At 34.8% G+C, this 27694-nt stretch overlaps 1 protein-coding gene across 3 annotated transcripts in view; it reads left to right on the plus strand.

The window, feature by feature from the left end:
- Positions 1-27694, plus strand: part of LOC145668345 (venom protease-like) — a 166464-nt gene that overhangs the window by 57372 nt on the left and 81398 nt on the right. For all 3 annotated transcript variants that reach the window (XM_081736104.1, XM_081736106.1, XM_081736105.1), the window contains exon 2: positions 1832-1918. In XM_081736104.1, coding sequence (XP_081592230.1) covers positions 1832-1918 — 87 coding nt within the window. The remainder of the gene's footprint in view (positions 1-1831; positions 1919-27694) is intronic.

Below are 27694 nucleotides of genomic sequence, written 5' to 3' on the forward strand. Positions count from 1 at the left end.
TTTATTTCAGAATACAAAACAGAGGAAAATACTGTATGTTCTGACCTTATTTAGAGTAATATAAATACAATTTACAATGTTGTAAACAAGAAGTTATTAAAATATATCCACTCATCTTAATTTTGTGACATTTTTAAATTGCTTTCTTTTTATTTGTTTCAGTCTCTGTATCTCTAGAGTCGCCAGGCAAGTCATAATTAAAATATAAGATAACACAACATCAAATATGAAACACTAATATAAATAATATAAATCAATGCAACCTATTTCATGTGACGACTGTCTCTTATATCACATCCTTCTGTCAGCATCCTTTATAAGTAATTCCCGGTTTATAATAAGCTTTTTGTTACTTATCCCTTACTATTTTGAATTATATTTTAATATGCAGTTTTTGCTGTATTTGTATTGTATTTCAATATGCAGTTGTTCATCAGTTTCGTTCCTCTTTAATTCCAATTTATTTATTTATTTTGTAAATGATTCTTTAGTAGTTGATTTTTTTTAAGAAATAAGTTTTGTTGTATTTAACAAAAAGTATGTACATAAAAATATTTCTGCAAAATAAGAAATTAAAAATAATCTTTTGAAAATATTTCTCTGCTGCTAGATTCTAATTACATTTAACTTTTCCTACCTCTGTTCACTACCCCCATGAATTCCTGTCGCTACTCCCAGGTTGAGAAACCCTGAAATCAATCGATAGATTAGGTATTGTTGTTGAATTCGTTAAAAATGACTCAACTAAACTCAACTTGCAAAAATACAAAAAGTTAGCAACATAAAACTATATTACTTGTATTTTCGTTTTGCATTTTGCTAAAAAAAAAAATAAAATAAAATAAAATAAAAAATAAGAAAAATAAAAATAAAGAGTAATACCTAATGCATAGGACATAAAGATTCTATATAATGAATAAATTGTACGTATTATAGAGTGTTGCAAATAAGAACATTATTTTATACTTCCTTAAACATGATGATTTATTAGAATTAGCCATGTCATTGTTAAGGAGTTGGAAATCCTCCAGGATTTAGCTCGAAAGAAAATGCTGTAAAAAAGAAGTTATGTCAGGCAAAAGGACATGAGTACAAATATTAGTATAAATAATCTGCAGACGAGAGGCTTTTAGATGTGAAGTATTATTGAGAGTGTGCTACTCAGTTCGAAATAATGATATTAGCAAGATAATGAGATTTTAAAGGAAACATTATAATATTAATCATTTAAGCTTATGAATTAATATAGTCACTGATGACTAGAGATAATTTATTATTATGGTATGGTTATGATAATATCATAGACCTATGGATACCATGACTGTTTCGAAAAAGCAATCTATTAAATCTATACTTGTTAAATCTATATCTTGTTCGGATGAGTCGTGGGTGCAGAACGCTATCTTTCAACGGTTTTTCCTGCAATGACAGAAAACATGGAACCATTATTTCTACTGTACGTGAACAAGGACATATGCCATGATGTACCGCTACAACTACACACACCTTTCATTACACCATGTTGTAGTTAGATAAACGAAAGGGTTTCAGCTGAATCAATCCCCTTATTTTTCTATGTATTGCCTTGCTATGTTGTATTCACAACTATGGTGCTTCATAAAAATCTAACATGTCTATTCAATCTCCTTTCTTAAAATTATTATTCAGAATCTTCCCACATTTTTATTTAATATCTTCGTATATGTTAACACTCTAATTTATTTCATACTACCTTATCTTACACTTATTTTATTATATATTTTCCAATATTACAATATAACTCTTGAAATAGATAGATACTTTAAATAATACAAATATGTTTTATTTTCAGTGATGGTGTTGATGTGTTACAACTTAAGAGCAGAAATTGAGCTCAGGGCACAACCATCTTCATCACTACACAGGAGAAGAAGGCAGGGTAAGTTAAGTTGAAACTGGAAATTTTTTTTTTTTTTAGAAAATCATTAGTATTAAAGCTTTTGTGTTGCTACGGACAGTTAGTCAATTTGAATCCAGTAATATATTGCCTAAGCTTAATTAGGAATCTTGCCTCTGATAAGCCGACATTACATGTTTAAAACTGAAGGCAGAGCTAATGACAGAGATGATCAATTCGTACATAGTCTGGTGTTCATCTTAATGCAAAGACAACTGCGATACAAATTTATATTCTCCAACATGCCATTTGTTTCTAATGGAATACCTCCAATTACAGTGGTTTATAAATTGTAGTTACACATAAGTTCCAGGGATATTCAGACATTCCTTTAAAATTTAAAAGCAATCCATTTCCATATGATTAATCACAATTTATTATGTTCCTCTAACGGTATTCATGAAGTATTACGTATTGAGTACTGTTATGATTAATTATTTGAAACAAATATTTCTACACGTTTTAAACTAGTAACAATAGTGTATTTTCCTTTACAATAGGTTAAGAAAAGAATATTGAAAAATTTCTAGATATCTTCTCAAGCATCCCTTACAAAACATTTTAACTTTCTATCCTAATTTTAATTGTGTAAGTATTTTGAATCATAAAAAAAGTTAAAAATAAAGCAACAAGTTACTATATATATATATATATATATATATATATATATATATATATATATATATATATATATATATATATATATATATACAACAATCTTTAGCCACCGAAAGACTTCAACAGTACATGGTATATGAGGAAATGCATATATTCTGAATTCAATTTGGATAACTGTCCACAATGTCAGAAAACAGTGTGTATGTAATTTACATATATGGAGATTAAGAATTTATTAGTAAGTACTTGGTAATTGTGTGCAAATTAGCTATGCTTGGTGGCTGTGCAGTGGAAGAAAATTCTTTGTGCTTCTGACAATATTTTCTGCATGTTTTTATGTCTTACACAGATCATTAGCGATTTTTCCACAGTAAAACCTTACTTAACACAGCGAAGCTTGGACCATTTTTCTTCATTACTCTCACAGTGAACCTCTTACTGCACTATATGTAGGCCTATATAACAGTTGCTTAATGTGACATGATTAACACTAAACTAATCCCAACCCAAAAATCATTTTCCATATTGTGGAATTGTACCAATAGGTGGAACGCTGTTATGAGGCGTGCCTTATACTGTAATACAGCCACCACATTTGACTTATCTGAAGATTTAGTTGTCTGCAGTCATATTAAATTTTTATACAATGAAAATACTATTTTGTAGAATATAAAAAAAATTCTTATAAATCAGAAGCTATGAAGATTAGCTCTAATTATATTAAAATGATCAGTAATATACCTCAATTACGCTTACTTTATCGCTGACAAAATTGGAAACTAACTTAAAACAAAATAATATAACAAGTCACTATATACCTAACAATACAGAAGATGTTAGGTAGAGATGACTCATTTTAAATACACTGTTATAAATATTTACTAATTCAAAGTTAAGTTAGCATGTAAATTAGTTGTTTCATTGTTTCAAACATCAAGTTATTGCAGAAGGGTTTTAATTTATAACTTTCAGAAAGTCATAAAATTATTTATATTCTGCCGCCTAGCGAGCTGCCTTTATATAACTTCGAACATCAACTCCTACATCCTCTGTGCCATTTGGCATGTTACAGTCTGTGTCTTTTGTTATATGAATGGCGAACTTCGATTTGGTCACAATTTTGTGTTTCTCTGCTACCGAATACCGACACTCTCTATGCCGTTCAAGTCCAAGTTCAATCCCCATTAGTATCTCGTGGGGGGTGTTGACATGTAAAAATAATCGAAAATGAGTAATATTAGTGTCTAATCCATAGTGTTTAGTGTTCCTAAGTTGATCAGTAATAGTACCGATAGCCTTTAAGTCCAAGTTCAGCCCTCAGTGGAGTAAGACCCCCTAGCATACCTAGGGGAAATAGAGGGGCGACGTAAAAATGATCGAAAACGACCAATGTTAGTGTCAAATCATAGTTTTCGATGTCGTTGAGATAAATAATCACACTACCAATAGCCTTCAAGTACAAGTTCAGTCTCCATTGACATAGAGAGGGGAAGGGATAAAATATAATTCTCGAATGACCCAGGTTAATGTCGAATCCATAGCTTTTGGGGTCGTTAAGCTGTTAGGTGACAATCCTTATAATATTTGTTTAGGCAAGAATTGGCATGTCAGCTGGATTGGGAATTTATAGGTCCAACGCCATATGTAATACAATGCGCAAGCAACTCGTACGAAAGCGGTCCATGTCCGCGTCAACGCTCTGCATGTTATGTTTGTGCACGAAATTGTGTATTTGTTTCTGTACATTGTTGTTTAGGCATGAGTTTTTTTTTCCTGGAGGCATAGGATTATTTTCGTAGGAAATTTAATGTACGTAGTTTAATTTTGTACCATGTTTTGTAAGAATTTTGTACTATATATTTTTGCTACATTTTTGCGTTGCGTTGACGCAAACCGATATGTAATGAGACCCTAAATAGGTGATGTTTTTGAGACTGCATTCTGAAGTATAGTAAAAATGTTTTCATTTAGCTTCCCATTTGCTTCCATATCCTGGTTATATGTAGGAAGTTCTCTGATCACACAGAATCAAATTTGAGATTATCCGAACGAAAGGCAGATTTGTTAACCGCTTGCGCATACGAGAGACAAATACCAAATACGAAATCAATATCACAAGATTAGAAAGTTTATATCTCAACGCATGAAGGATCAGGAGTGTAGGAATGATTCCTATTATGGAGGTATAAAGACTATTTAAAAACAACTGTAGCAGGAAATAATATAACATTCGTTCCTAACGTAACTCTCATAATATGAACACTTCATTAACCTTTAAAATTTTTACTAAGTGATCTTCCGATAAGAAAAAGCTAACCCTTTTCTTCCGTTATAGACTACAAAGATATTGGTTTACTTGACACCTATTTTCATAGCTTTAAAGATACAGTACTAGTCCTTTAAGATTCATAATGCCACAAAAATTCTTTACTATAGACTATTATAAACGCATTCTTTTTACCACTATTATTATTATTATTATTATTATTATTATTATTATTATTATTATTATTATTATTATTATTATTATTATTATTATTTAGTGTATTGAGCTTTACTACCCTTCTCATGTATAAGATGCAACAAATAAACTTTAAATGGTGCACACTATATGCGTCGACAATTATATTTTCTTCGTGTGATAATCTTCACGAGCTCCTGATCCATCCTATACATTGTCAGATGACTCAAAAGAAGAACATTTTCTTAGATATGTGATTATTTAAGAATGTTATTCCATCAATGTTCTGATTTTGTTGTTCTTCATCAACTTAAAATTTTGTTCCATTGTCTGTTACACTATTTCTTTCATAATGCGGGCGTTTTCACTTCTGTGCAGGCACGTAGCCAGGATTTCGTAATAGGGGGGTCCGAGACATGAAATACTGTGGTTATCACACCAGAGTTCGATTATTCTAAACTAATTTACTAGTAACATATATTGGTTCGTTTAGTCAGGATTTCGTGATGGGGGGGGGGGGGCGAGTATGATATGAAATATTGTGGTTATCACACCAGGGGCCTGATCAATTTAAATATTTTACTAGCAACATATATTGGTATGTTAAGACTTTAAAATTATGACATGTTAGTAAGGGCGCCGATTTCTCCGTAAATTTTAAGGGGTCCATTCAGATGCAGAAGGCATATATGAGGATTTTAAGACAAATTGCATTCAAATTATGTCAATATATTATATATTCATAAATACAACAAGGGGGCCCACATGACGTTTGGGAGGACGGGCCCTCTCGGCTCCCCAGGATCGGCGCCCATGCATGTTAGTAAGTATTTTACTAACAAACTATGAAGAAATCTCGAATAAAAGAATACTCGTATTAAAAAAAATATTTTTTTAAAAATTACAATATCTACGTTCCTTCTTTTGTTCATCCAAATAAAACAATTTTCCTTTCATTATGATCTCAACTATTAAAAAAAGTACGTATCCAATATGTCTTGTAAAATATTTTATAATATCTGCGTTCCTTTCTCTGTTGAATCAAATATTAACAGGATTTGCTTTCCATATAACTTTTTTGTTTTATTATTCCGTCAATTACTATCTGTTCCAAATGACAACTTAAAGGAGCAGTAGAAAACCTTTTCTGAAATAACATGTTTGATACTGGAAGGATGCGACGACGAAAAATTATTTTTATTTTTAGCTTTTTTATCTTTATATTTTATCTTTATATTTTATATTTATTTTTAACGCTGATTCTTCCTATTTCTTGTTTCTTTTTGTTTCGTTCTTCCTCAATTTTTTTATTTCTGGTCTCGAAGGGGGGTCCGGACCCCCGGACCCACCCCTTGGCTGCGTGCCTGCTTCTGTGTAATGATTTTCCAAAAGAAAAGTACATTTCTATCACAGAGTCTATAAGAGCTATAAAATTACTGTACATAAAAATACTACACTGTACAATATATATATAATATAATTTTCATATCTTTCTCTAACTTTATTTTTGACGTTTATTTAATCCAAGTTTCTAGAATCGAAGAAAATGCTTATTATGGTAGATTTTGATAAAGTGATATTTCAGCTTTAATATCAAGAAAAAAAAGTATATTACTTTCAACTAATTCAAGTCCGTAGCCAGTCCAATTTCTTAGAGGGGGTCACGGTGTCTCAGTGGTAGAATGCTTACCTCTGGTGCGCGGTGCCCCCAGTCAAGCAAGTTTGTGGTGGACAATAACGTATCCGTAAGTTTTCTCGGGTACTTCTATTTCCTCCCAGATTTTCATTCCACCAATCTTCCTATCATCATTTATTTGCCTTAATCATCGTCTTCCTTAGCCTAAAGAACATAATGGTAGGATGTTAAATCGAACGATTTCATTTTCTGATTTCTTAGAGCGGACAGAAATTAATGCTGAGGAAGTAATGACAGGCATGAAGGAATGATATGAAACTGTTCATATATTTATTTATTATTTATAAATAGAATCCGTAACAGAATTGTATCTTCTTTTCACCTTACATTATTGACTACTTATTTTTTTTATTTGAACATACTATTATCTACGTATTTAAGCAGAAATGAGCAAAATACGAAACTGAATTTAATTTGATAAATAAAATTGCAAGAATTTCAAATTCAGTTTTACTTCAATTTAAAAATTCTCTCTAATACGTTTTGTTTTAAGAGGAGCCAAAGAAAATAATAATTTAGGGTGGTCATCGCTCGCTTTAGCTCTTCCCTGGCTACAAGTCTCAACTAACCGCCTCAATGATACTCTTATCCCAAAAATACGTGTTCTAGTGTAGCTTCAAACTACTGTATTATCAATAGTTCCACACAACTGTAAATTCAGTAATTGTAGCACGTTGTTCTACACAAGTCAAGGGTTTTGTTTTCGTTATTGTCCTTATATTACAAAACGCAAAATTAAATCTAATATTTGTTCTATTGTAAATAATATCAAATGATTTTGTGCTATAAGCTCATTGAATTCACTAGAGCTATAAGTATGCGACCGTAGCCATATAATCATTATTTTATTGTTTGATGATAGGGATTATTTTTTGCATTGAGCAATAGCAATTTTTGTCTTCATTACATTATGAATAGGGTAACGCAAGAGTGAAAGCAAGGGAAGAGCCCGTTAGTGGAAGACCTCAATATCATTTTGTTACGTTGAAGCTATTAAGTAATGTGGGAAATTCTATCTATGACATGGTCTACGAACAAAAACTCTGCAGATAAATAAATGAAAAAAAAATCAGTTCACCTACAAAAAGAACATCAATATTACAACATAAAGAAAACGTATTGACATCTCTTCTTAACACTGCGTGACGTGAACTGCAGTTTTACGGTGACCACCGATAATGAAACTCGAAACTGCTTGTTCTATTTATTGTAGTATTATTTTTCTTGAACATTTTAGAATGTAGCAATGAAAAGGACAGAAGAGAGAATTATGGCACATATGGTATTAAAAACTTTAGAATTTTCTTATCAGAGATTTGTATTTTTAAGGAACCTTAAGTAAGTACGTATGTTTTAAAATTAATTTTGCATTTTGTGTCTGCATGAATTTTATTCTATTTTATTTAATGTGATTGGGTTATATACCTTGATAAATTGATTAGATAAATTGGATTTAATATATACCTTGAAAATTTTATTGATATCAGATTCATAAAACTGTAAAGCAAATACCGGTATTTACAATTATGAAGTTAGAAACTATTTTTGGTACCCTTTATTTTATATCCAAAACTGGAGGTCCTAACTTAACCTCCGAACCCTTAAAGGGTTCTTCCTTGCCTCTTCAAGGTATACACAATATCCATAACTGTCACTGTCTTCCTTTTGGCGTGTTCTGTGTACGTAATGGCATCTTTGATTACGTTCTCCAGGAATATTTTAAATACTCCTCTGGTCTCCTCATAAATGAGACCAGAGATGTGCTTCACACCACTATGGCGAGCAAGACGCCTAATAGCGGGTTTGGTGACACCTGGATGTTGTCACGAAGAACTTTACAATGACTCTTGACATTTCCTTTGCCAAGATTCTTGCCTCCTTTTCCACGTCCTGTCATTTCGATATGTTCCTGCTTCGCTCACTACACACGACACATTTGAAATCATAAATGTCATAAAAGAAATTATTTTCTTATCGGATGCAGACAGAGATGTTGTGGTCATGGATTTGATATTTCATATCGAACAGACTTCTGACCATAACACAAGAAGATTCTCTCCTCTGTCTCTGTTAGATATTTGGATGTTACTAATTACATCATTCATTTGAACTTGTCATTGTTGTCTTCAGTCTGCAGGAGATGAACACAGGACATTAAAATACATGGGTTTCAATCCGTTTCGAAAGCGAAAGTATATATATATTGAAAGAAAGATACATTGCCCCCTTCAGATACTCTAAATTTTTTATAAGATACATGCTAACAAATGTAAATAAATGTTTTCTTGCAAACACTTTTCCTTACGGTACTCTACATAAGAAAGTGTTTTCGTATTAATAGAAAAGAAAGGAAAAAGAACTCCTTTTAAATACTCTTGTTTAGAAGCCACACGAAGTCACTCATTCTCCATGGCTCACTGCACTGAACTTAGCATTGGGTGAAAGTGCTTTTGGCAAAGTGAAAACATGCGAGATGCGTGACTGGGCGGTTGAATCGATGTTTCAACGGATGACGTATATATATAAGAAGAAATTGTTAGCTTGTTTGGATAACGTGACGTTGCAAGTAATCTTCTTCTTATTCTTATACATTATAAACATAAGAAGCTGTGAATAACTTTTCCCCTTCTTTTTAAATAAACGTAATTCAAAAAATAGTTTTGTATTTGTGATTTATCTTTGCAAAAATGGTCAGAATGAACTTCATTTCGTTGGTTCTAAAGTAACCTTGACCTCAACTCTTGGATATTTCTTAACTGTTCTTTAAGAGATCTGCGATAATCTTTAGGTGAAAAATAAAATACCTGTAAGTGTGCATAATTCTTTTAGCTCTAATAATTGATATTATAAATAAAGACTGTGGTTCCCAGCCAGTATGACGCGAAATTTTAGAGTTTAAATATCATAAAGCATTAAATAACTAGTTAAAATTAGTTTTGAGACAGACTCTATCAGTCAACGCCACCAACGGCAGTAATAATTCTCAGTACTATTAAGTGAATGAATTAAATCTCGCTGCTTTTTGCAATATTTCTAAGTACTCACGTTTATTTCAAAAGAACGGTACATTATATTTTATTGAAAGCATTTTCCTTCAAAAGGTACAATCTTTCCTTATTTTTCGGGTAACACATGGATTTCACGATTGGAAAATAAATATCAGGTTGTTTTGAGGCAGTCCACCCATCGAGCCCAAGATATTTTGATATCTTGAAATGATCTGAAGTATTGCTCAGAAAGACCATGCTACATCGATTGAAACAAATGATAATCTGAAGGAGCAATCTGGTGAATAGGGTGGGTGGGGTATAATATCGCGTCGAAGTGCCTCCAAGGTTACCTTCACTAGGTTTGCAAATGTGGTCTGGTTGTCACGGAGAATAATAAGTTTGCAGGCGTTTTTCTTGCAGTGCTCAATTCATTTTGAGTAATTATGTTCCGTAGCGTTAAGCATTAACCACTTGGCCTGGTTGAAGCAGCTCATAATAGACTATACCGATTCGATCCCATCAAATACACATCATGGCCTTCTTTTCATAAATATGCAATTGTTGCATTGATGTTGATAGTTCGCCGGGAAGTACCCATGTTTCTTGCACTTACGATTGTGATAACGAATCCACTTTTTATCGCCAATATCAATTCCATGAAGACGAGATGAACCAACCAAACTTACAGAGATACATAACCTGGTCCTATACTACCCTATCAAATTTTTAGTTTTAAAAATTTCCAAAATTTAAACGGTGGCTCTATGTCTCTCTCACAAAATTTGGGGAGTGGACCAAGGTAAACTACCAAAAATCAAGAGAACGTTTATTCCTATGGCGTCATATCACGTAATCCGTTCATGTGACATTCCACAGTCAATTAGAGCCGAGTTCGCGCAAGTATCGCTTTTACTATTCTTATGGCCTGATACTATTATAATTTATACTCTTATTAATAAGAAATTAAACAAAGGTATTGCGCTGTCGTGGATGTTCAGTAGTGTGCGTCGTCACTCAAAGAGGTTGGGAACCACTGGATTATGAAACTAGAAGATTATAGTTTCTTAATCTCTAATAATTTTTAACACAAGAACTCAGAATAAATAAGGAATTAATCTATTCCATATTGCGAGAAAGTGTAGGATTCTTTCACATTCTTATACATTATTCACCTTATTTATTAACTATAGTACAGCCATTGCTCTGGCTTGGCAGCTAGCATTCAACTCTTACTCGCACTTTTCATTTTCATTCTTCGTATGATTTTCCTCAAAATCTACAGAAGTCTTCCGGTCTTGCCTAAACTTGACACGGAAATAGATATTGTCTTCCTCATATATATATATATATATATATATATATATATATATATATATATATATATATATATATATATATATATATATAGGGTGTATCTTTAATAATGGGTCAAACTTCAAGGGATGATGGTGAATGACAAAAGAAGTTATTTAAGATAAGCAGTTGTTATCCGAAAATGCGTCAGTTCTGAGCTATTGCCCGCCGAAAATTTAAAAACAAAAATTGAACAAAACTGAATAAAACTAGAGAACGAATTGTCGGAGAAAGGTCGGGTCAAAGTAAATAGTGCATTATTTGACCTGGAGATTCGATTCGTGTACAAATTGATGAGGAACAGTGGCGGCGCAAGGGGGGCTCATATAACAGCACTGGTTGGGATTGGAAACATTGGGTAAAACGTAACGGGAGGATGGAAAAGGACACAGAAAGCAATTCGAGAGACGGATCTCTATTTCGGAAATGCAGCAATCCTGAACTATAGCCCGCCGAAACTTCGATTAATTAATCCTACAAACGAGCGAGAACGAGATAACAAATTGTCGGAGAAAGTTCGGATCAAAGGAAATAGTGCATTATTTGACCTGGAGACTCGAATCATGTACAAATCAATTAAGAACAGTGGCGGCCCCAGCACACTTTTTCAGTAGCTGATCATCAGTGCCTTGATTATTCCTTCCCGAATAGATAGATTGGAAAGGGAGGTCCTATTTCTTGGCCGGCACGATCCCCTGATCTGAACCCAATTGATTTCTTCTTGTTGGGTTAGGTAAAATCTCTCGTCTACGACACAATTGTACAGAACGAAGAAAATCCTCCTTGCACGAATCCTCGCTGCTTGTGATATCATTAGCACGAAACCAAGCATTTTCAAGAGGATGAGACATAACTTATTACGGCGATGTCATGTCTGCATCGAAACCTGGGGATGCCATTTTGATCATCTGCTGTGTATGTAAGTATATTTGCTCTTCCTACCAGTATGATTTTCAGTCTTGTCTAGCCTTAGTATGTGTCGTCCTCCATTACCATACTCGCACTGTACGAATGTTGCACTCGACCTCGTATGCCACTGCGTTGTCGTTTATGCCGTACGTATTTTTTGGTCCAAGGATCCTGCTGCCTAGGATTGCTCTCAACCTTCGGTGATATCCGAGCTCTGAGATCCCACACACTGCCACACACCTGTCAACTGCCACAATTTATACTGCTTTCGTGACGCCGGCCAATCGCCTCCTGTTTTGTTATGGCCTCTTGAATCACTATCAATTCTCCCTGGCCCTTTTGCCAACGCTCTGGTATAGTAATAAAGTACATTTCTGAGATTCTTCTCTTGCGTCGCCACTGTTCCTCATTGATTTGTACCTGAATCGAATCTCCAGGTCAAATAATGCACTATTTCCTTTGACCCGACAATTCGTTCTCTAGTTCTATTCATTTTTGTTCTATCTTGGTACATTTTCAGCGGGCTATAGTTCAGAACTGATCCATTTTCTGATAACAACTTCTTATCTTAAATCACTTCTTTTGTCATTCTCCATCATCCCTTGAAGTTTGACCCATCATTAAAGATACACCCTGTATATAAATAATAATCTTGAGCAGACCTTTCGTTCACGAGTTACAGACCATCAATGTTGAGATTTAAACTTAAAGTTTCGCGAAAAAATCTAAATAGCAAATTAAATTGAGTTTAAACTTGCTAAAGCCAGAGAAAGACGTACATTCTTGTTACAAAACTATTATTAATAATTTATTTGGCTAGAAATTCTGAATTATATTTTCCCAACATTATAAAAATTCCTAACGTCAACTAAACTATAGTGAAATTTACAGTATCAAAATTTCACTATCACAGAGATGATGCAACTGTCCTCTAAACTAGAAAAAAAGTGTAACGTATACATGTGCGTTAATTTCAATGAATTGTGAATTCTTTTGAGAAATTCTTTGAACAATATGTTTAAAGCTTATTTTGTAAGATACAGTAGTAATCTGTAAGTAAGTTGGCTCCCCATTTCAGCATCGAGGCTACATGAGACGTAAACCTACACTTCAAGGTGCAATCCGAACTATTGGGAGCCCCCTCACCAGAAATCATATCTAACCGGGATCCTGTGCACCAGAGGATTTAATTCTAGTTCAGGTTTGAAAGTGGGAAAATAATATTACGTAAAATTTTACACATATAGTGAACTTGTACTTATACTACATAAGTAATGACTGTTTCGCTACATTAATTAATCATTAATTTAACTTTGTTTAAAATACCATAATTGGTTACACGCTAGGACGTACGTAAAAACTTTATTTCGACAGGTCCAAAGGTTTTCGGGAGGTCCAAATTTAATATGAGTATAAATAAATTATATTGAATTTGTAAAATCACCCACTTAAATTAGATTGAATTTACAGAAAAGTCGGGATTTCGGAGAGTGGTCACACATCAGACAAGGATACACATCATTCAGTGATGAGTATTACAAAATTATTCCAGGATGTTTCAAAAAAGGATTTAAGGTAATTTCACACTGAAAGTATTGCAATATCCTCTCATATTTGTAAACAACGTGTGCTTCTCCATGAGAGTTGCCCATAATTTCCAAGTTTGAAATTCGTGATAGCGAAAAATTAATCATAAATTTTCTAGAGATCAAATCAATTAAATTCAAGGATGTTATAAATAGAGGATCTGTCCATATGTATCTTCATCCTATTAAATCGATGAAGCCAAAACACAACCGAGCATCGGCACATCTGATTGACTACTCTTGTATCTGCCATCGTCTGATTGGCTACTTTCGTTTCCGCCATGATTGTTGGCTCAAAACATTGCGATCTTATTGGGCGGAGTGGGCAGAGTAGGGGTGGTGAAACTGTGACGTATGGCTTCAAGATTTTGTTGTAAGGGCAGATCCTCTATTTTATAAGATCCTTGATTAAATTAGATTTTAATAAAAGATATATATTTAGCAATTTTCTAAACACCCTTTAGTGACAAAAATAAAGTGTAGACGGAGACCTTTAACATTTTTTTTTACAACTTTCGAATTATTACTTGCGTATTTTTTTTTATAAAAACGGAGGTGGCAACAGTGGAGGCACATGAAATTTTTCTGGGAAGTCATGAAATCTATGAGCGGCCCTGTTAGCAGCTACAGTACGTCAAATTCACAATACACATTACTCCAAATAACATGTTTACCTCTGTGTGATACTGCAATTAGGTGCATGCATGGACGTTGTTTCTTTTATTGTGAGAAGGAAAATATTAATTAAACAAAATGACTAGAACATACTGTGTCATCAAAAAGGCATAAATGCCAATAAGCACAAGAATATAATGAAGCATTGAAAAAACGCTTGTGATTTTTAAACAAAAAATTTAAAAAAGAAACAAAGAAAAGAACATCGGAAGACACGAGAAAATTTGTTCCGTACTCAAAGACGAAAAGAAAGTAAATGAAGAGGTTTTTTTTTTCTTTCTTGATTTTTTCTTTCTTTCTTTCTTGTTTGACGTTGTGTTGCTACAAGAACTTGATACAAACAGGAGAAAGTGGGTCTCTCACTTCAGAAGGTAGCATTATTGTTTCTTCTTATTCAAACTATTTTTTGGTATTTGTTTGTTTTTTAGTCATCATTTTTTCCTTTCATTTTGTCTTAAAAGGAAAGAAAGAAAACTTCCGCTGTGTAGACAAGCGTTGGTTGTATTTTGTAGTAGTATATTGCCTTTGCATAATGGTTTATTAAAAAAAAAAAGTACAGCACAGCGTAATAATAATTGAAACCACATGACTACAAAAAAGATGGAAGAGAATAGTAGGAATAGAGAAGGAATGATGTCTAGTGATATAAAATTTCAGGATATTTTGAACCGTCGAAAATTTTTTTCTTTTTTTCGAAAAGATAGGAAAATTTAAGAAAGAAAAAAAGGCAAAGGTTTCATTTGAATACAACGCATTGTAGCTTGGGAACTTTTTGTATAAAATAAAAGACAAATTCTGACCAAAGCATATATATCATCTAATAAGTAATATGTTATAGTTTCGGCAAAGTATATTTGCCTTCATCAGACACATTATAAAATGCAATCGCTAAGACTACAGTTTCTATATCTCAGAAAATGAGAGGAGGTCATACCTAGGAAACAATGAGATCCGCCTTTTCATTTTTAACAATTTTTAATTGATTACATATTTGCAACTTTAATAAAAATTGTTGAAAAGATGGATATTACTGGTTCCTAGATATGACTTCCTCTCATTTTCTGAGATATATATAAGCCATAGTCTTAGAAATTGTATTTTTATAATGTGTCTCATGAAGGCAAAGATGCTTTGCCGAACTGTAACATATTATTTACTAAATAGTGTCTGCTTTGGTCACGATTTGTCTTTTATTTTGTAGAAGGTTTCATTTGTATAGCATTGTCTTTAAAATTAATACTTCCTGCTTCAAATATAACAACTATGATGGTTGGAATGCTCCTATAATCACCAATAATGCAATTGAATTACGAAAGAAAGATTAGACTTCCAGATTTATAAGGATAAATTTATTAACTCATTAACTGATTCGTTCATTACTAGAACTCCGAAATTATTTGTAGTAGAACCTTTGAATTCTGCACAAACTCGTTATATTATAGATTACAGAAAAGACACGAGTTGGCGAGATACGATTGCTAAAAGAAAGAAAGAAAAAAAGTCTTCCAAGTTTTTGAAAATTTATTTATTTTATTATACGGTGAAAAGTTCTCGGCCTGACCCAGAGATGGCACTCCAATCAGCAAAATGTTATTGTTCTTGCCTGGGGACGCTTTTCAGTTGTTCGTATAACAAGTGTCAACTTGTTCTTTCAAGTAGTTTGTGTGCAGTCATTGTTACAGTTAGACGTCTTGCATGTTAGTTGTGAAAATGGATAAACTTGAATATCGTGCGGTAATCAAATTTTTCATTTTGGATGGATTAACCCCTGCGGCAATTCATCCGAAGTTGACAAAATTTTACGGGGACTCTGCTCCTTCCATATCAACCGTTAAAAAGTGGGCAGCTGAATTTAAACGTGGTCGCACATCCCTCAAAGATGACCCACATGAGGGAAGACCGAAAACCGCAACCACACTGGAAACAATCGAAAAAGTGCATGATATCGTGTTGGACTACAGGCGAACGAAGGTGAGTGAGATAGCTGAGAGTTTGGGGATATCGGAGGAACGGGTGCGAAACATCTTGCACAAAGAACTGAGTATGCGAAAGCTCTACGCAAGATGGGTGCCGCATTTGCTGAATGCCGACCAAAACCAAATGCGAAAACGATTTTCGCAGCAATCTTTGGACCGATTCTAAAGGGGTCCGACCGATTTTGTGCATCGATTTGTGACAATGGATGAGACATGGGTTTACCACTACACGCCAGAAATGAAACTCCAGTCCAAGCAGTGGGTGGAAGCCGGTGATGCAGCGTCGAAGAAAGCGAAGATGATCGTATCGGCCGGAAAGGGCATGGCCAGTGTGTTTTGGGATGCGAAAGAGTTCCTGTTAATTGATTACCTTGCAAAAGGAAGAACAATTACAGGTGAATATTACTCCATCCTTCTTGACCAGCTGGATGCCAAAATTCGCGAGAACAGGCCTGGCTTGAAGAAGAAGAAAATCATCTTTCACCAGGACAACGCACCTGTGCAACGGTGCGTTGGCGATGGGAAGACTGCGGGATTTGGGGTACGATTTGCTCCATCATCCACATATTCTCCTGAATTGGCACCATAGGACTTCTATCTGTTCCCAAACTTGAAGATATATCTTTCTGGGAAGTGCTTCACATCGAATGAAAAAGTTGAAAGGGTCGTGGATTACTATTTTCACAACCTTCCAGACTTTCACTTCCGGGAAGGAATACTGATGTTGGAGAAACGCTGGATCAAATGTAATGAAGTTAAGGGAGATTATGTCCAAAAATAAAATATTTTTTGAACTGAAATTCGCAGTCTTTCATTGTCAGGCCGAGAACTTTTCATCCCACTCTCGTATTTATGTATTTATTTATTGCGTTCTCCAGATCTTCGAAACTATTAGCAGTACAAAATTGAAATTTTGTAACAATAGGCCTAATAATATTGTAACTCTAGGCTGCAGAAAAGTCGGGATTTTGCGACATACAATCCCTTAAAGGAAAAAAACGGTCTTGAAAATCTGGTTGCTGTTCTTCATTCCGCCGAAACTATTAGAAGTAAAATTTCGGAAATGTAAAAAAAAATCCCCACGTACTATAGGCTGACGATGAGATTAGAGTTTTACTAAATGTGGCTCCTAAGGAAGGAAACGCGGGTGAGCGTTCACGTAAATTAAGTGGAACCAAACTTGCATCAACAACTATTTTGAAAACACAAACAAGTATGTCTACATATCTTCCAAATATCTTATTGCTCTCGTGTGAAGTACGAGCATTCTGCTAGATAAGTTATTTTATATTTCGGGCTAGATGTGAAGATTATTATGGAAGATACAGATTGTTCTTCCTAAATCGGAATATTTTAATCATTCACCACATCGTTTTATATGACGAATATTCTGTAGTTTAGAGATTTATGGATTATCACTATAGCCTTTCTAGTCCATCATTTGATTTCTCTTTTAAAAAATCAGTCTCATTGACAGTATACAGGGTGTACCAGAAGTAGTGACTCACCTTTTGAGTGATCAATAAATTTCTATTATAAACAAGAATGGCATGAAACAATATTGTAGGTACAGAGGAATAATGTAAAAATCAAATGCTTTACAGTATCTAATCCCTATTCTTTATTTGGAGGTCCACCTGGCGGCCATTAATATCGATGCATGCCTGCATCCGGACACGCACATTTCTGTGCGCACCTTGGCACATCTGAACGGGGATGTTGTTGAATTCAGCAGTGATTCGCCTCGTCAATTCCGCAATACTCTTTATAGGTCTTACATATACCTTGTTCTTCAAATGTCCACAAGGAAGAAGTCGGGAGGGGTAAAGTCTGGTGATCGTGGCGGCCGCTCCACCGTTCCCCGACGACCAATCCATCGCCCGGGGAAGGTGTTGGTCAAAAAGTCACTGACAATCCGGACAAGGTGTGGTGGAGCACCATCTTGCTGCCACCACAATGTGTCAAAATCACCCCTCTCCTGCAACAGAGGTACCACAGACTCCTCTAATAAGTTCAAGTGCGTCTCCGCAGTCATCGAACCATCAAGGAAAAACGGCCCAAGCACACAGTCAAGCGTTACTTCACCCCAAACCATCATACCAGGACTCTGGTGATCATGTTTAATCATCACATTTGGATTTCCAGAATGTCAGTACACACAGTTGTGACGGTTCACTGACCTTGACACATAGAACTTTGCCTCTTTCGTCGGCTATGTGGTTCTCGAAGTCGGGATTTTCCTTCACCGTCCGCAGGTACCATTCAGGAAACTCGATACGGCGACAGGATCGTCCTCATTATATGCGTGCAGCAGGCGAGGATAATAGGGTTCTACCCGGGCAAGGTTCAAATCCTTGAGAACCCTAGGAGCCAATGATTTCGGGATATTCAGGGTGCGGGACAACCGTCGAATCGACTTCGACTTCTGCAGTGATCTTGCAAGTTCCGCCTATATCCGAACCACGTTTGCGGGATTGTTGACGGAACTAGGCCTAACCCGCCTCTTCGCGTCCATTACACTACTAGCAGGTTCGAAAGCTTTGTTTACCTTGCTATTGTCTTCCTTTGTAGCGCAGGATCGCCTTACTGCTCCTTCATTCGTCGCTGGAATTCTGTAACGTTGCAGAGGCGGATCCAGGATGGACCTCTAGGGGGCAGTGGGTTGTAATACTGCTACTTAGAGCTACTTTTAAGAGCTACGAACTCTGGGATGGATTTTATTTATATATAAAATAAGAAAGTTTCCTCTTCTAGGGAGGCGATCGCCCCGATCGCCCCCTGGATCCGCCACTGTAACGTTGTGTGTCTCAGAAAATAGGCGAACGCATTGGGCACGTTTCTCAAGTGTCAGGTGAGCCGCCATTTTGTAATGATGCCAACTGAAAAAAGGAACTACCATTACACCACAACACAAACAAAGCAAGAAACAAACAACATCAATCATACAGCCTACCTACCGCACCTAACAACAAGTGAGTCACTATTTCTGGGACACCCGGTATATCGTTACTGTTCTGAGAGATATCAGTTTCTTTAATTTGGATCTTTTAAGTTAATACAGCAAACTGAACATCGTAAGAACATGAACTTACGTGTAAGAATAGTACATAACATAAAACTCGTAAGAACATAAAACGTATATTGACATTAATGAATATTGTCAAACCGAATTTAGCAGTGGTTTCAATTCAAACTTTAAAAGAGCTACATATGAAAACTACTTCTGCCAGAACGATAACGATATATCATACACGATTTTCAGATCACATCAGATCTGGATCAACTAACCTTGACTTTCTTGGTAAGCAAGTGAAATATGTTCCTTTGCAAATATTTGGCTGCCGAGTTACTGAACCTGAGCACTAGGGTTTGAGCTTTGTCAAATTTTCACGAATATTTCACTAATTGCTACTAAGAACAAGAATTAGCCGGAAATATATGGAGGAAGAAACCTGTTAAATATAAGTAAAATTCAGTGCATAACCAAGATTTGCTAAAATCAATGAAAGGTGAATTCTTCCCGTAATCGGGAAACTAGTTATAATTAGTTATTAAAATAACGATAAATGGAGAGCTTATTCGTGGCTAAGAGGATAGCGTACGCGCCTTTGGCATGGGAGACCCGGGTTCAATTCCCGGCGGGAGCTCATGTGGTTCGGATTCCACGTTAATCAGTAAGTCCACGTCTCATATAGCCTCACTGCTAAAAGGGACGTTAAACTCAAAATCAACTCAACGATAAATGGAAGGCTAAACGAATCAATCTGTGTACTGTACATAATCTATTACTTGGGCCAGCACTTGTTGAAGACTAGCAATACGGAATAAATTATTGTACAGCTTCAGCTTGAGAGTTTTACTCTTAGTTGGATATTTGAGTCTGTGCCAGCTAGAAAATAATCCATTTATGGTTATTATTCGTAGTTTTGAAACTTTGTCAGGCAATTTATTTTCCGTACTTAAAATATGTAAACTTCAGGTTATTACGGTTAGTGCAACCACAGACGTACCAAGCGGGAACAGAGAAGTCGATTTGCACCTAGCTCCACCAAGTAGGAGGTGGACATTTTATGAATCCGCACGTTTTTCTGCTAAATGTGAACAATATAATGTATCCGTTTTTTTAGTATTGACCACACACATCTCTCTCTCTCTCTCTCTCTTTTTTTAGTACAGAATTATAGCAGTTTTGTTTGAAGCAGGCACGTAGCCAGGATTTCGCAATAGGGGGGGTCCGTGACGAATTACTGTGGTTATCACACCAGGGGCTCGATCATTTTAAACTATTTTACTGGCAACATATATTCGTTCGTTTAGCAGGATTTCGTAATGGGGGGGGGGCTGACATGAAATATTGTGGTTACACACCAGGAGATCAATCAATCTAAACTATTTTACTGGCAACATATCCATATTGGTTTGTTAGGATAATAAAATAAGGATATGTTAGTAAGTATTTTAATAAAAAACTATGAAGAAATCTTGAGTAAGAGAATATAAAAAATATTGAAAAAGATGTAGTCTACCGAGGTCATTCGAAGTCGGTTCTTTTTGTCTTCTTTTTTCTTTTTCTTATCTTCGTTTAATGCCGTCAAGGATAGGAACGAAATCTCTTTCGAGAGTAAAGACATCCTATAAAATGGATTAGTGTTGCCGAGAAATTCAAAATGGCTCATATTATTGGTAATTCTGGGCATTTCTTAAGTTCTACCTGAGAGTCTATCTTATCCAACCGGTTTGTCGATCGTCATTTGTAGTTCATAGGATTAGCATGGAAATAGATGGCATTCGGAATGCTCTATTACAATAACATTCATTTTTAACTTGACTCCTCCGTATCTTCCACACAAAGCTCCTCATAAGAAAGAGTAACCAAACGCTTGGTGTAGCTTTATATTTTTGACGATGATTCATCTTTTTCTCGTTTCTTTTTGTTTCATACTTCGTTAAAATTTTTCATTTCTGGACCCGAGGAGGGGGGGTCCGGACCCCCCGGACCCACCCCTTGGCTACGTGCCTGTTTGAAGAATACGCGACAAAACTACCATCGACAAAACGTACCACTTACCCTGAGGGCTGCTTGTGAAGGGTTTTCTTAAAACACTTTAAATAATACAAGCGACAAAATGTACCACTTGCCTGGAGAGCTACTTGCGAAGAGTCTTCCAATCAGCCATCAAATAATGTCAGGCGACAAAACGTACCACTTGATAGGACGATATATAAGTATATATATATCGGCAAAATAAGGTTAAAAGTTGAACGGATTGGTGCTGAGAAAAGTACCGATGCAAGACCAAGACTAAGACTAAAGCTAAGACTAAGACCATGCCTGCAAGATTCTCGCAACACCAAGACCATACCTGCAAGATTCTCGCCAGACCAAGACCAGCAAGAATCTTGCATATGCAATATTTGAATATTTGCTGATTTCCATCACACTTTATCCAGGCTTTGGACCAGAGACGGATAGGCATTATTAGAGGAGAGCGGGCGCTTTCTCCCACAAGGGTCACCAGCATCTCAATGTCACAAATCAATTGCAGTTTTCTTTCTACAGTAAGTCAATAGTATTAACAATTGACAATTAAAACCTGATATTCTTTCACCAGTATATTATTCTGAATTGTTCAAAGTAAGTTCAAGGAGAACGTATACTATATTGCAAAATTAGCAGATGTTTTAGTGTACTAGTTTTTGATGCTACTGTATCTATCACTTTTGCATTCGAAATATTTTTTTAATAAATCTTTTTCAATAGAAATCAACAAAATGTTTTCAAATGTTCCTGAGACATGGTATTCGTTAGCCTATTTTTAATGTATTTCAGTTTATTTCAATTTTGAAAAATTTCTTTCACATGTTACCAGAGTTACGGGCAAAGTCAATAAAAATTTGTATGCTGGAAACCTGGATAAGTATTACTGCCAAATTACAATTCTGCAAAATTAAAAAGCAGCACATTGGCAATTTTGCAACACGTTTTGCATTCGCTTTCCTTGTAAACAAATGTATTTCCTCCTAATTCTGAATCACTTGCATCATCAGCACAGTCATTTTTCCTCGGTTGTGCTCATCATCAAGACTGACTTTCAAGGATATCCACGTCCTTCAAAAATCCAAGAGAATACGTTTATAGTATCCTTGGAAACTTCTTAACTGAAGTTTTTCAGAAAATATGTAAGTTTATCGAAAGGAACGTCTGGAAGTTCTGTTGCTTGGTTGAAGTGGCTAGGGTTTAAATAATCCATAAAGTACATTACTTCTTGAATCTTGAAGAAATACTCAAAACTACCATGTCCAATATTGTGTTGAATGCTTCGATGCAGTGCATGGTCATTGGGTAGAAGCAGCTTCATCTTCATATTCACAGGAAAAATCTTTGTCCATCTCTGAAGGCGAATTGTCGACAGGTCAATAGAAAAAAAGAAATCACGCTCTAAGTCTTCAAATTTGTTATTGGCCCATTCTGCAAAGCTTAATGCTGCATTCTTAACGGATTCGAAATCATCTCTCTACTCTTTCAGTTGGAACAGAGTAGTCTGCACCATCCGATAGGACTACACTAGCAGCACCCTCTATTTGGAGATAGTTTGACAGAGAGGTCGTCACTTGAAATATCTTAAGGAACATTTCTGCTGTCCGAATTGTTTTGAACTTGAGAAGATCTTTTCGCTTTACACCTAGCTTTTGGTTTGATATTTTCTGTAGAAGCAATTTTCTTAATTGTTATGGTCAACTCTATATACAAAGCACTTTTTGGGTTCGAAAAATGACCAAACTTTTTCTGAAAAACAGTGTGTTTTCTACCATTTTGTTTCCGCAATAACTGTAAGACATCTTTGTTAACATTTGATCTTCCAAATGTACATTCGCTGATAAGACTCACGCATAAATATGGCACAGTCATTCAGCAGAACAATGACACAGAATCAATGCAATTTTTATCAGATCACATATGACATGATTGAGTATATGAGCGTAACACCACACGTGTAACTGAGTATCTTAGTAGTTAAGCGGTTAGCGTATGCGCCTTTGTCGTGGGAGACCTGGGTTCGATTCCCGGCGGGAGCTCATGTGCTTCGGATTTCCCGTAAATCAGTATGTCCCGTCTCATATAGCCTCGCTGCTAAAAGGGCCGTTAAACTCAAAATCAACTGAATCACACGTATAACTGATCATAGGTGAATTGAAAAAATCCGAATATTGTCCTTGCATGTTACTTGAGCCATCGGTTGAATTTCAAATACACTTCTTAATATCAAGGTTCAACTTCTGCAGAATTTCCAGCAGTAAACCGCAAAGACACTGGCCTGTGGTAGATATGCATTTTACAATGACAACAATACTTCGTTTAACAAACATTTTAACAACATACCGTAAAACAACAGAGCACTGGCCTGAAACTACTATATCTTAAGTAGTGTCTAATAGAACAGAAAATATTGAAGCTTGAGAGACTTCTTTCGAAATATCTTCTCTGATAAGTGTGCTGATAGCATTCAAAACATAATTCACCGTATTTAGTACAAGTTATGCGACCACTATCCTGCTTACTTCCTCGTAAATGACTCTTCTCGGTGACCTTATCTAAATTACTTCTAATCGGAAGATCAAATTTGCTTAAGAAAGGAATAATATCCAAAAGTTTCCATGATCTATAGCTGTATCTTTCAGTTTATAGGCTGCTACATTTCCTCTGTAAATGAGCTCTCTTTTACCAATGAGTTTCTGCACTTTGACAACTCGATACATTACCTGTCTGTTCTTCTCAACCTTATACTGCCGTTGTTTTACCTGTTCATGAGGAAGTAGTGTCTTAACATGAAGTAGTACGTTTTGTCGCGGATTAAATATCCGAAATGTTTTAATTAGTCCATGACAGGTTGTAATTTATATAAGTGGTACGTTTTGTCGTGGAATAAATATCAGAAATGCTTTAATTAATCCATGATAGGTTGTCATTTATGACAGGTCGTCAAAAGTGGTACGTTTTGTCGCGAAAATTCAAGTGGTACGTTTTGTCGCTGGTACGTTTTGTCGGGATACCTTGTTTGAAGATAAGATAAAAATACAAGGCTTTTTAGCAGAAGTGCGTGGCTAAGACTTTTTTTTTTTTTTTTTAAAAAAAAAAGATTGCACTTCTGAAGTTATCCTAGCGTGTTATACACTCAACGAGAATACATCTTTTCAAAAGTTACCAGTGTCTATCAAAAATACTGTTTCAGCAATTGTCGGAATATGTTAATAATAATAATTTAATTCCTTTTGTTCAGTCTGACTTTCGTAAACATCATAACACTATTAGCGTGATGACTGAAATTAGTGATGAAACATTCTATGTTTTTGGTAGCTCACAAGCAACAATTTTGATCTTAGACCTAATTAAGGTTTTGGATATTTTAAGTCATAAACTGTTATTATCTGAACTCAGATATTATAATCTATCTGATACGGTACTACTGTTAAGTAGTTTCAATCTTACTTAGCGAATAGATAACAACAAATGTATCTAAGAATATTGCAATGTACTACATCTGAACCCCTCAGATGATAAGAGAATGCCTCAGGGATCTATTTTAGGTCTGTTGTTATTTTCTCTAACTGCTATTGAATACCCTTCTGCCTATTGTTACGCAAATGACACAGAAACTCTTTATTACTTCATTGCCACACAACATTACGTAAAAAGTTGAACTTTTAATTAGAGACCTAGTATCTGTATTTCAGTGGTGTATTGATAACGACCTAATTATTAACCCTTCCTAATGCTTTTCCTGGGAACCACAACAATTTAAAAAATCAATATATTAGATCTAAAGATAAAAATTGTGGATTTGTACGTACCTCATTCTTCTCATGTAAAAACTTCAAAATAGTATGTTATGCAAAACAATATACGTTTTAATCAAGCTCGAATGTGGAGGAGCAGGGGCTTGTGAAAACTTTGAGACTGCTGTTAGTTGTGAAACTATGTTGGAATAAGCGCATTTCTATTCAGTGTAATGAAGCAATTACTCTATTACTCCGTCTTTACAAAATTAAAGATTAGTTAATTTCTTTTGTAAAACTGTGCCTAACGAATATACAGTATGCTGTTCTAGCTTTATTTGGCTATTGTGTCGCAGTGTCTTTCGGCTTACAAATCTAAAACTATTCAAAAAAAATCATAGGTCATGCATTTGATTTGCTTTTAATCATTTTTTAGTTTTATTAGTTTTTTATATCTACGCTGAACACCAGCATTATTCTGACAATGTTATAAAGGAGGTACCTGTATTATTACTGTTTCATTCATAAAATTTTGAAAACGAAATGCCATTAAAACTTACACCATATGTTCATACATCCGTCAGATATTCATTCCTAAGTAAATCGTAATAGTAAAAAAATTGGCATACCAATACACAGGCTATAAGAATTAGACGGATAATCTTTTTTTTATATAAGGGCCAAGAACATAGATAGCATTGCCTAAAACAATTAAAAACCAACAGCCATTTAAAGTTTTTAAAAACACTTTAAAACTACAATGACCAACGATTATTCTCTAGCATTCACGATATGTACAATTTGGTGTGACACTACACGGCATATGTATTTGTGCTTATTTTTCCTTTTTTTTTTAATCGTACTATGTAACGAATTTTACATGGCTTCAAAGCTATCGTAAATTTAGATTACTTACTATTATTTTGAATCTTGTATTTATTATACTTATGTTCGTTTTGTTAAATACGCGTATCTTATATTTAATGTGATTTATTATTATTTATTTGATATTATTATTATTTCAAACTTATTTTGTTCTTCTTATTACTCTTCATTTTAATTTTTCTTCTTGAAGATAAGAATTAGGCCTTAGAATAACATTGACTGAATCTCATTCGACTTAATAAAGGCATTCGAATTTGAATACTTATGTTCTTGCAAAATATTACTATCTGATATAACTTTCGAATATTTACAAGAAATTGAATTATTTTCCCTCGTATTATATAGATCATTAGTCCATTTCTAAAATACATAAAAATCATTCAATTATGATAAAAAAAACATTCTAAATTGTAGATAATAGTGCTTCTATCGGTGCACTAGTAAAAACAATAGGGGTCTAAATTTAAAGTTATACTAGTTAATCAATTTTCATGAGAAAGAAAATAATGACACTCTAAACGTTAAATAATTACGCCCTCAGCATATACGCATATATTTGCTTCCAGGAACAAATTTTTTGCTTATGTGTATGTTCGAAGGAGGTTGAGAGTGAATTCCTCCCCTGGCAGTAATAGGCTAACTGTGGATGCGCAACTATATGCAACAGGAACAAGATATTCTATAAAATTTATTCAAATTTAGTTTTGCAACGACTGTGTAACAAAGAACTGCTAAATCAATTAAAAACAAACATTTTCCGTATTTTGCTGGTCTTGGCGAAAATACTGTAAAATAACTTTTTTTTTTCAGAAACGAATTTCTTTCTTCGACCATTTATAGACAAAATTAATATAAAATTAATATCTGTAGCAGTCACGAACTTAAAAATAGTATCTAGGCCCCATATACTTTATGCGAAACACTATACATTTTAAACAAGGTCGTATGCAAGAAACAGGGACACTCGAAGGATTTTTCACAAGGGGTTAAAAGGTCGACACGCAGAGGCAGTCACGTATACACATATACACACCTATATGCACTCATGCACATAATAATAACTTAATAAACAATAATTGAAAGGGTCAGGGGAAGATAATGCTCAACACCAATTCCGATCAAATGAGTTGTTAGATGAAATGGATTGGGATCGGATCACAGAACAGGATACAGGGATGGGGGCGATCGGGACAGTCGCCCTCCCCCAAGAAGAAGAAGCTTTCTTATTTTATATATAAATGATACTCATTTCAGAGTTTGGAGCTCTAAGTAGCAGTATTACAATCCACCGCCCTTCCCCCCAGAAGTCCGTCCTGGATCCGCCCCTGACAGGATACATTTAGTTTAGTTTCGGAAATATACCTGCAAATAGCAAGGAAAGCTTGTTTGGTATGTGTCATTGCATTCCATTCGGAACTTTCTTGTTTACTCGAAAGTTAAAAGATGTGACATTCCATTTCTTCCCCTGAGCCACTCAATTATTTACGCACATTCCATACTTTATTAGTATTTAATTATAGTAAATGTATTATAGTACTATTTACGAGTACTTGTAGTATTTAATATAACTATATTAAATATTGTAGTATCTGAGTAACTGCACTGAGAAAAATCTGGTCTCCGAACAGCGGTATATTGTACAAATATACGGAATCCTCTTGCTTACTACAGAAATCAGTACTGAGCATACGTTATCCGTATGCTACATACGCACTGCCCTTAGATGTTACATCATGCCGTTGCAGGATATCTGATATCTAACAGTCTTCCTTATATTACATACATATATGTATGTTACCTTCGTCAGCTATATGTTATATACGTCCATTTGTAT

This window comes from Thermobia domestica, chromosome 13 (genome assembly GCF_964235325.1).
Source record: "Thermobia domestica chromosome 13, izTheDome1.hap1.1, whole genome shotgun sequence".
Classification (NCBI taxonomy): domain Eukaryota; kingdom Metazoa; phylum Arthropoda; class Insecta; order Zygentoma; family Lepismatidae; genus Thermobia; species Thermobia domestica.